The sequence below is a fragment of the Rhinoderma darwinii genome, unplaced genomic scaffold, assembly GCF_050947455.1.
Source record: "Rhinoderma darwinii isolate aRhiDar2 unplaced genomic scaffold, aRhiDar2.hap1 Scaffold_4414, whole genome shotgun sequence".
NCBI classification, from domain to species: Eukaryota; Metazoa; Chordata; class Amphibia; order Anura; family Rhinodermatidae; genus Rhinoderma; species Rhinoderma darwinii.
Window position 1 is genome coordinate 84,741 of NW_027463879.1, and position 11,262 is coordinate 96,002.

An 11,262-nucleotide genomic window follows, 5' to 3' on the forward strand; every position below is an offset into this window, starting at 1 on the left:
GGGCAGCATGGTGTATATATGAGGGGTATTACCTGGGCTCTGGGTATCAGCAGGCTGTACAGGGGCAGCATGGTGTATATATGAGGTGGTATTACCTGGGCTCTGGGTATCAGCGGGCAGTACAGGGGCAGCATGGTGTATATATGAGGTGGTATTACCTGGGCTCTGGGTATCAGCAGGCAGTACAGGGGCAGCATGGTGTATATATGAGGGGGTATTACCTGGGTTCTGGGTATCAGCAGACAGTACAGGTGCAGCATGGTGTATATATGAGGTGGTATTACCTGGGCTCTGGGTATCAGCAGGCAGTACAGGGGCAGCATGGTGTATATATGAGGGGGTATTACCTGGGCTCTGGGTATCAGCAGGCAGTACAGGGGCAGCATGGTGTATATATGAGGTGGTATTACCTGGGCTCTGGGTATCAGCAGGCAGTACAGGGGCAGCATGGTGTATATATGAGGGGGTATTACCTGGGCTCTGGGTATCAGCAGGCAGTACAGGGGCAGCATGGTGTATATATGAGGGGGTATTACCTGGGCTCTTGGTATCAGCAGGCAGTACAGGGGTAGCATGGTGTATATATGAGGGGTATTACCTGGGCTCTGGGTATCAGCGGGCAGTACAGGGGCAGCATGGTGTATATATGAGGGGGTATTACCTGGGCTCTGGGTATCAGCAGGCAGTACAGGGGCAGCATGGTGTATATATGAGGGGGTATTACCTGGGCTCTGGGTATCAGCAGGCAGTACAGGGGCAGCATGGTGTATATATGAGGTGGTATTACCTGGGCTCTGGGTATCAGCAGGCGGTACAGGGGCAGCAAGGTGTATATATGAGGTGGTATTACCTGGGCTCTGGGTATCAGCAGGCAGTACAGGGGCAGCATGGTGTATATATGAGGGGGTATTACCTGGGCTCTGGGTATCAGCAGGCTGTACAGGGGCAGCATGGTGTATATATGAGGGGGTATTACCTGGGCTCTGGGTATCAGCGGGCAGTACAGGGGCAGCATGGTGTATATATGAGGGGGTATTACCTGGGCTCTGGGTATCAGCAGGCGGTACAGGGGCAGCATGGTGTATATATGAGGGGGGATTACCTGGGCTCTGGGTATCAGCAGGCAGTACAGGGGCAGCATGGTGTATATATGAGGGGTATTACCTGGGCTCTGGGTATCAGCAGGCAGTACAGGGGCAGCATGGTGTATATATGAGGGGGTATTACCTGGGCTCTGGGTATCAGCAGGCAGTACAGGGGCAGCATGGTGTATATATGAGGTGGTATTACCTGGGCTCTGGGTATCAGCAGGCAGTACAGGGGCAGCATGGTGTATATATGAGGTGGTATTACCTGGGCTCTGGGTATCAGCAGGCGGTACAGGGGCAGCATGGTGTATATATGAGGGGGTATTACCTGGGCTCTGGGTATCAGCAGGCGGTACAGGGGCAGCACGGTGTATATATGAGGTGGTATTACCTGGGCTCTGGGTATCAGCAGGCAGTACAGGGGCAGCATGGTGTATATATGAGGGGGTATTACCTGGGCTCTGGGTATCAGCAGGCAGTACAGGGGCAGCATGGTGTATATATGAGGAGGTATTACCTGGGCTCTGGGTATCAGCAGGCAGTACAGGGGCAGCATGGTGTATATATGAGGTGGTATTACCTGGGCTCTGGGTATCAGCAGGCAGTACAGGGGCAGCATGGTGTATATATGAGGTGGTATTACCTGGGCTCTGGGTATCAGCAGGCAGTACAGGGGCAGCATGGTGTATATATGAGGAGGTATTACCTGGGCTCTGGGTATCAGCAGGCTGTACAGGGGCAGCATGGTGTATATATGAGGTGGTATTACCTGGGCTCTGGGTATCAGCAGGCGGTACAGGGGCAGCATGGTGTATATATGAGGAGGTATTACCTGGGCTCTGGGTATCAGCAGGCTGTACAGGGGCAGCATGGTGTATATATGAGGGGGTATTACCTGGGCTCTGGGTATCAGCAGGCAGTACAGGGGCAGCATGGTGTATATATGAGGGGGTATTACCTGGGCTCTGGGTATCAGCAGGAAGTACAGGGGCAGCATGGTGTATATATGAGGTGGTATTACCTGGGCTCTGGGTATCAGCAGGCGGTACAGGGGCAGCATGGTGTATATATGAGGGGGTATTACCTGGGCTCTGGGTATCAGCAGGCAGTACAGGGGCAGCATGGTGTATATATGAGGGGGTATTACCTGGGCTCTGGGTATCAGCAGGCAGTACAGGGGCAGCATGGTGTATATATGAGGGGGTATTACCTGGGCTCTGGGTATCAGCAGGCTGTACAGGGGCAGCATGGTGTATATATGAGGGGGTATTACCTGGGCTCTGGGTATCAGCAGGCAGTACAGGGGCAGCATGGTGTATATATGAGGTGTATTACCTGGGCTCTGGGTATCAGCAGGCAGTACAGGGGCAGCATGGTGTATATATGAGGGGGTATTACCTGGGCTCTGGGTATCAGCAGGCAGTACAGGGGCAGCATGGTGTATATATGAGGGGGTATTACCTGGGTTCTGGGTATCAGCAGGCAGTACAGGGGCAGCATGGTGTATATATGAGGGGGTATTACCTGGGCTCTGGGTATCAGCAGGCAGTACAGGGGCAGCATGGTGTATATATGAGGGGGTATTACCTGGGCTCTGGGTATCAGCAGGCAGTACAGGGGCAGCATGGTGTATATATGAGGGGGTATTACCTGGGCTCTGGGTATCAGCAGGCAGTACAGGGGCAGCATGGTGTATATATGAGGGGGTATTACCTGGGCTCTGGGTATCAGCAGGCAGTACAGGGGCAGCATGGTGTATATATGAGGGGGTATTACCTGGGCTCTGGGTATCAGCAGGCAGTACAGGGGCAGCATGGTGTATATATGAGGTGGTATTACCTGGGCTCTGGGTATCAGCAGGCAGTACAGAGGCAGCATGGTGTATATATGAGGGGTATTACCTGGGCTCTGGGTATCAGCAGGCAGTACAGGGGCAGCATGGTGTATATATGAGGGGGTATTACCTGTGCTCTGGGTATCAGCAGGCGGTACAGGGGCAGCATGGTGTATATATGAGGGGGTATTACCTGGGCTCTTGGTATCAGCAGGCAGTACAGGGGCAGCATGGTGTATATATGAGGTGGTATTACCTGGGCTCTGGGTATCAGCAGGCAGTACAGGGGCAGCATGGTGTATATATGAGGGGGTATTACCTGGGCTCTGGGTATCAGCAGGCAGTACAGGGGCAGCATGGTGTATATATGAGGGGGTATTACCTGGGCTCTGGGTATCAGCAGGCGGTACAGGGGCAGCATGGTGTATATATGAGGGGGTATTACTTGGGCTCTGGGTATCAGCAGGCAGTACAGGGGCAGCATGGTGTATATATGAGGGGGTATTACCTGGGCTCTGGGTATCAGCAGGCAGTACAGGGGCAGCATGGTGTATATATGAGGTGGTATTACCTGGGCTCTGGGTATCAGCAGGCGGTACAGGGGCAGCATGGTGTATATATGAGGGGGTATTACTTGGGCTCTGGGTATCAGCAGGCAGTACAGGGGCAGCATGGTGTATATATGAGGGGGTATTACCTGGGCTCTGGGTATCAGCAGGCGGGTACAGGGGCAGCATGGTGTATATATGAGGTGGTATTACCTGGGCTCTGGGTATCAGCAGGCAGTACAGGGGCAGCATGGTGTATATATGAGGTGGTATTACCTGGGCTCTGGGTATCAGCAGGCAGTACAGGGGCAGCATGGTGTATATATGAGGAGGTATTACCTGGGCTCTGGGTATCAGCAGGCTGTACAGGAGCAGCATGGTGTATATATGAGGGGGTATTACCTGGGCTCTGGGTATCAGCAGGCAGTACAGGGGCAGCATGGTGTATATATGAGGTGGTATTACCTGGGCTCTGGGTATCTGCAGGCGGTACAGGGGCAGCATGGTGTATATATGAGGGGGTATTACCTGGGCTCTGGGTATCAGCAGGCAGTACAGGGGCAGCATGGTGTATATATGAGGGGGTATTACCTGGGCTCTGGGTATCAGCAGGCAGTACAGGGGCAGCATGGTGTATATATGAGGTGGTATTACCTGGGCTCTGGGTATCAGCAGGCTGTACAGGGGCAGCATGGTGTATATATGGGGTGGTATTACCTGGGCTCTGGGTATCAGCAGGCGGTACAGGGGCAGCATGGTGTATATATGAGGAGGTATTACCTGGGCTCTGGGTATCAGCAGGCTGTACAGGGGCAGCATGGTGTATATATGGGGTGGTATTACCTGGGCTCTGGGTATCAGCAGGCGGTACAGGGGCAGCATGGTGTATATATGAGGAGGTATTACCTGGGCTCTGGGTATCAGCAGGCAGTACAGGGGCAGCATGGTGTATATATGAGGGGGTATTACCTGGGCTCTGGGTATCAGCAGGCAGTACAGGGGCAGCATGGTGTATATATGAGGTGGTATTACCTGGGCTCTGGGTATCAGCAGGCAGTACAGGGGCAGCATGGTGTATATATGAGGGGGTATTACCTGGGCTCTGGGTATCAGCAGGCAGTACAGGGGCAGCATGGTGTATATATGAGGTGGTATTACCTGGGCTCTGGGTATCAGCAGGCGGTACAGGGGCAGCATGGTGTATATATGAGGAGGTATTACCTGGGCTCTGGGTATCAGCAGGCAGTACAGGGGCAGCATGGTGTATATATGAGGGGGTATTACCTGGGCTCTGGGTATCAGCAGGCGGTACAGGGGCAGCATGGTGTATATATGAGGGGTATTACCTGGGCTCTGGGTAGCAGCAGGCAGTACAGGGGCAGCATGGTGTATATATGAGGTGGTATTACCTGGGCTCTGGGTATCAGCAGGCAGTACAGGGGCAGCATGGTGTATATATGAGGGGGTATTACCTGGGCTCTGGGTATCAGCAGGCAGTACAGGGGCAGCATGGTGTATATATGAGGTGGTATTACCTGGGCTCTGGGTATCAGCAGGCAGTACAGGGGCAGCATGGTGTATATATGAGGGGTATTACCTGGGCTCTGGGTATCAGCAGGCGGTACAGGAGCAGCATGGTGTATATATGAGGGGGTATTACCTGGGCTCTGGGTATCAGCAGGCAGTACAGGGGCAGCATGGTGTATATATGAGGTGGTATTACCTGGGCTCTGGGTATCAGCAGGCAGTACAGGGGCAGCATGGTGTATATATGAGGGTGTATTACCTGGGCTCTGGGTATCAGCAGGCAGTACAGGGGCAGCATGGTGTATATATGAGGGGGTATTACCTGGGCTCTGGGTATCAGCAGGCTGTACAGGGGCAGCATGGTGTATATATGAGGTGGTATTACCTGGGCTCTGGGTATCAGCAGGCTGTACAGCTGCAGCATGGTGTATATATGAGGGGGTATTACCTGGGCTCTGGGTATCAGCAGGCAGTACAGGGGCAGCATGGTGTATATATGAGGGGTATTACCTGGGCTCTGGGTATCAGCAGGCAGTACAGGGGCAGCATGGTGTATATATGAGGGGTATTACCTGGGCTCTGGGTATCAGCAGGCGGTACAGGGGCAGCATGGTGTATATATGAGGGGGTATTACCTGGGCTCTGGGTATCAGCAGGCAGTACAGGGGCAGCATGGTGTATATATGAGGGGGTATTACCTGGGCTCTGGGTATCAGCAGGCAGTACAGGGGCAGCATGGTGTATATATGAGGGGTATTACCTGGGCTCTGGGTATCAGCAGGCAGTACAGGGGCAGCATGGTGTATATATGAGGGTGTATTACCTGGGCTCTGGGTATCAGCAGGCGGTACAGGGGCAGCATGGTGTATATATGAGGGTGTATTACCTGGGCTCTGGGTATCAGCAGGCGGTACAGGGGCAGCATGGTGTATATATGAGGTGGTATTACCTGGGCTCTGGGTATCAGCAGGCTGTACAGGGGCAGCATGGTGTATATATGGGGTGGTATTACCTGGGCTCTGGGTATCAGCAGGCGGTACAGGGGCAGCATGGTGTATATATGAGGAGGTATTACCTGGGCTCTGGGTATCAGCAGGCAGTACAGGGGCAGCATGGTGTATATATGAGGGGGTATTACCTGGGCTCTGGGTATCAGCAGGCGGTACAGGGGCAGCATGGTGTATATATGAGGGTGTATTACCTGGGCTCTGGGTATCAGCAGGCGGTACAGGGGCAGCATGGTGTATATATGAGGGGGTATTACCTGGGCTCTGGGTATCAGCAGGCAGTACAGGGGCAGCATGGTGTATATATGAGGGGGTATTACCTGGGCTCTGGGTATCAGCAGGCAGTACAGGGGCAGCATGGTGTATATATGAGGTGGTATTACCTGGGCTCTGGGTATCAGCAGGCAGTACAGGTGCAGCATGGTGTATATATGAGGGGTATTACCTGTGCTCTGGGTATCAGCAGGCAGTACAGGGGCAGCATGGTGTATATATGAGGGGGTATTACCTGGGCTCTGGGTATCAGCGGGCAGTACAGGGGCAGCATGGTGTATATATGAGGTGGTATTACCTGGGCTCTGGGTATCAGCAGGCAGTACAGGGGCAGCATGGTGTATATATGAGGGGGTATTACCTGGGCTCTGGGTATCAGCAGGCAGTACAGCTGCAGCATGGTGTATATATGAGGGGGTATTACCTGGGTTCTGGGTATCAGCAGGCAGTACAGGGGCAGCATGGTGTATATATGAGGGGGTATTACCTGGGCTCTGGGTATCAGCAGGCAGTACAGGGGCAGCATGGTGTATATATGAGGGGGTATTACCTGGGCTCTGGGTATCAGCAGGCAGTACAGGGGCAGCATGGTGTATATATGAGGGGGTATTACCTGGGCTCTGGGTATCAGCAGGCGGTACAGGGGCAGCATGGTGTATATATGAGGTGGTATTACCTGGGTTCTGGGTATCAGCAGGCGGTACAGGGGCAGCATGGTGTATATATGGGGTGGTATTACCTGGGCTCTGGGTATCAGCGGGCAGTACAGGGGCAGCATGGTGTATATATGAGGTGGTATTACCTGGGCTCTGGGTATCAGCAGGCGGTACAGGGGCAGCATGGTGTATATATGAGGGGTATTACCTGGGCTCTGGGTATTAGCAGGCAGTACAGGGGCAGCATGGTGTATATATGAGGTGGTATTACCTGGGCTCTGGGTATCAGCAGGCAGTACAGGGGCAGCATGGTGTATATATGAGGGTGTATTACCTGGGCTCTGGGTATCAGCAGGCGGTACAGGGGCAGCATGGTGTATATATGAGGGGGTATTACCTGGGCTCTGGGTATCAGCAGGCAGTACAGGGGCAGCATGGTGTATATATGAGGTGGTATTACCTGGGCTCTGGGTATCAGCAGGCAGTACAGGGGCAGCATGGTGTATATATGAGGGGGTATTACCTGGGCTCTGGGTATCAGCAGGCAGTACAGGGGCAGCATGGTGTATATATGAGGTGGTATTACCTGGGCTCTGGGTATCAGCGGGCAGTACAGGGGCAGCATGGTGTATATATGAGGGGGTATTACCTGGGCTCTGGGTATCAGCAGGCAGTACAGGGGCAGCATGGTGTATATATGAGGTGGTATTACCTGGGCTCTGGGTATCAGCAGGCAGTACAGGGGCAGCATGGTGTATATATGAGGGTGTATTACCTGGGCTCTGGGTATCAGCAGGCAGTACAGGGGCAGCATGGTGTATATATGAGGGGGTATTACCTGGGCTCTGGGTATCAGCAGGCAGTACAGGGGCAGCATGGTGTATATATGAGGTGGTATTACCTGGGCTCTGGGTATCAGCGGGCAGTACAGGGGCAGCATGGTGTATATATGAGGGGGTATTACCTGGGCTCTGGGTATCAGCAGGCAGTACAGGGGCAGCATGGTGTATATATGAGGTGGTATTACCTGGGCTCTGGGTATCAGCAGGCAGTACAGGGGCAGCATGGTGTATATATGAGGGGTATTACCTGGGCTCTGGGTATCAGCAGGCAGTACAGGGGCAGCATGGTGTATATATGAGGTGGTATTACCTGGGCTCTGGGTATCAGCAGGCAGTACAGGGGCAGCATGGTGTATATATGAGGTGGTATTACCTGGGCTCTGGGTATCAGCAGGCAGTACAGGGGCAGCATGGTGTATATATGAGGGGTATTACCTGGGCTCTGGGTATCAGCAGGCAGTACAGGGGCAGCATGGTGTATATATGAGGTGGTATTACCTGGGCTCTGGGTATCAGCAGGCAGTACAGGGGCAGCATGGTGTATATATGAGGGTGTATTACCTGGGCTCTGGGTATCAGCAGGCAGTACAGGGGCAGCATGGTGTATATATGAGGGGGTATTACCTGGGCTCTGGGTATCAGCAGGCAGTACAGGGGCAGCATGGTGTATATATGAGGTGGTATTACCTGGGCTCTGGGTATCAGCGGGCAGTACAGGGGCAGCATGGTGTATATATGAGGGGGTATTACCTGGGCTCTGGGTATCAGCAGGCAGTACAGGGGCAGCATGGTGTATATATGAGGTGGTATTACCTGGGCTCTGGGTATCAGCAGGCAGTACAGGGGCAGCATGGTGTATATATGAGGGTGTATTACCTGGGCTCTGGGTATCAGCAGGCGGTACAGGGGCAGCATGGTGTATATATGAGGGGGTATTACCTGGGCTCTGGGTATCAGCGGGCAGTACAGGGGCAGCATGGTGTATATATGAGGTGGTATTACCTGGGCTCTGGGTATCAGCAGGCAGTACAGGGGCAGCATGGTGTATATATGAGGGTGTATTACCTGGGCTCTGGGTATCAGCAGGCAGTACAGGGGCAGCATGGTGTATATATGAGGTGGTATTACCTGGGCTCTGGGTATCAGCGGGCAGTACAGGGGCAGCATGGTGTATATATGAGGGGGTATTACCTGGGCTCTGGGTATCAGCAGGCAGTACAGGGGCAGCATGGTGTATATATGAGGTGGTATTACCTGGGCTCTGGGTATCAGCAGGCAGTACAGGGGCAGCATGGTGTATATATGAGGGGGTATTACCTGGGCTCTGGGTATCAGCAGGCAGTACAGGGGCAGCATGGTGTATATATGAGGTGGTATTACCTGGGCTCTGGGTATCAGCGGGCAGTACAGGGGCAGCATGGTGTATATATGAGGTGGTATTACCTGGGCTCTGGGTATCAGCAGGCGGTACAGGGGCAGCATGGTGTATATATGAGGGGGTATTACCTGGGCTCTGGGTATCAGCAGGCAGTACAGGGGCAGCATGGTGTATATATGAGGTGGTATTACCTGGGCTCTGGGTATCAGCAGGCAGTACAGGGGCAGCATGGTGTATATATGAGGGGGTATTACCTGGGCTCTGGGTATCAGCAGGCAGTACAGGGGCAGCATGGTGTATATATGAGGTGGTATTACCTGGGCTCTGGGTATCAGCGGGCAGTACAGGGGCAGCATGGTGTATATATGAGGGGGTATTACCTGGGCTCTGGGTATCAGCAGGCAGTACAGGGGCAGCATGGTGTATATATGAGGTGGTATTACCTGGGCTCTGGGTATCAGCAGGCAGTACAGGGGCAGCATGGTGTATATATGAGGGTGTATTACCTGGGCTCTGGGTATCAGCAGGCAGTACAGGGGCAGCATGGTGTATATATGAGGTGGTATTACCTGGGCTCTGGGTATCAGCGGGCAGTACAGGGGCAGCATGGTGTATATATGAGGGGGTATTACCTGGGCTCTGGGTATCAGCAGGCAGTACAGGGGCAGCATGGTGTATATATGAGGTGGTATTACCTGGGCTCTGGGTATCAGCAGGCAGTACAGGGGCAGCATGGTGTATATATGAGGGGTATTACCTGGGCTCTGGGTATCAGCAGGCAGTACAGGGGCAGCATGGTGTATATATGAGGTGGTATTACCTGGGCTCTGGGTATCAGCAGGCTGTACAGGGGCAGCATGGTGTATATATGAGGTGTATTACCTGGGCTCTGGGTATCAGCAGGCAGTACAGGGGCAGCATGGTGTATATATGAGGTGGTATTACCTGGGCTCTGGGTATCAGCAGGCAGTACAGGGGCAGCATGGTGTATATATGAGGGGGTATTACTTGGGCTCTGGGTATCAGCAGGCAGTACAGGGGCAGCATGGTGTATATATGAGGTGGTATTACCTGGGCTCTGGGTATCAGCAGGCAGTACAGGGGCAGCATGGTGTATATATGAGGGTGTATTACCTGGGCTCTGGGTATCAGCAGGCGGTACAGCTGCAGCATGGTGTATATATGAGGGGGTATTACCTGGGCTCTGGGTATCAGCAGGCAGTACAGGGGCAGCATGGTGTATATATGAGGTGGTATTACCTGGGCTCTGGGTATCAGCAGGCAGTACAGGGGCAGCATGGTGTATATATGAGGGGGTATTACCTGGGCTCTGGGTATCAGCAGGCGGCACAGGTGCAGCATGATTTTCGTGTTTGGAGCAGGAAGGAAAGTTATTGAGATCCTGTGACTTCTTCCTTGTGTAATTTAGTGTTTGTACTTCCTGATGGAGGAGGAGGATGATGATGATGATGAGGAGGAGGAGGGGACGTCACCTCCCCCCGCACAGCACGTGTATAGAAGCCAGATGTGTAGCTAGGTTCCCCAGCACCCGGGGCAAAGATTCAGTTTGGCGCCCCCCCCCAACCTCTTTCCCGACATCTCCTTCCCCCTCGACGTGTTTGTTTTCTCTACCAATCGACGTGTCATTTCTTTTTATGTAACGCGAGCATAAAATTATTTGTACATTTCACAAGCACCATAGTTCTATACACAACACCAGAACCAAGCTCAGTACATATATACAGCACCAGAACCAAGCTCATACATATATACAACACCAGAACCAAGCTCGATACATATATACAGCCCCAGAACCAAGCTCGATACATATATACAGCCCCAGAACAAAGCTCGATACATATATACAGCCCAGAACCAAGCTCGATACATATATACAGCCCCAGAACCAAGCTCGATACATATATAGAGCCCCAGAACAAATACAGCTGTGCAACCCCTGCCGTATATGTTTGTACGGCGTAAAACTACAGCTCCCAGCATGGCCCGATCATACAGTGACTACAGTGCTGATTAGAGGCAGAATAAACATTTACATTAAGTGACTCACTGGTGACGTCTCAGATTCTAGTTCTTTTTCTCCATCCGGTC

General features: G+C 52.9%; 1 protein-coding gene across 1 annotated transcript in view; it reads right to left on the minus strand.

Annotated features, from left to right (window-relative positions):
• GLOD5 (glyoxalase domain containing 5) overlaps window positions 1-10,589 on the minus strand; it is a 40,911-nt gene extending 30,322 nt beyond the window's left edge. Inside the window, exon 1 of the mRNA XM_075848650.1 lies at window positions 10,477-10,589. Coding sequence (XP_075704765.1) covers window positions 10,477-10,515 — 39 coding nt within the window. The 5' untranslated portion in view covers window positions 10,516-10,589. The remainder of the gene's footprint in view (window positions 1-10,476) is intronic.
• Between the last annotated feature and the right edge of the window lie 673 nt (window positions 10,590-11,262).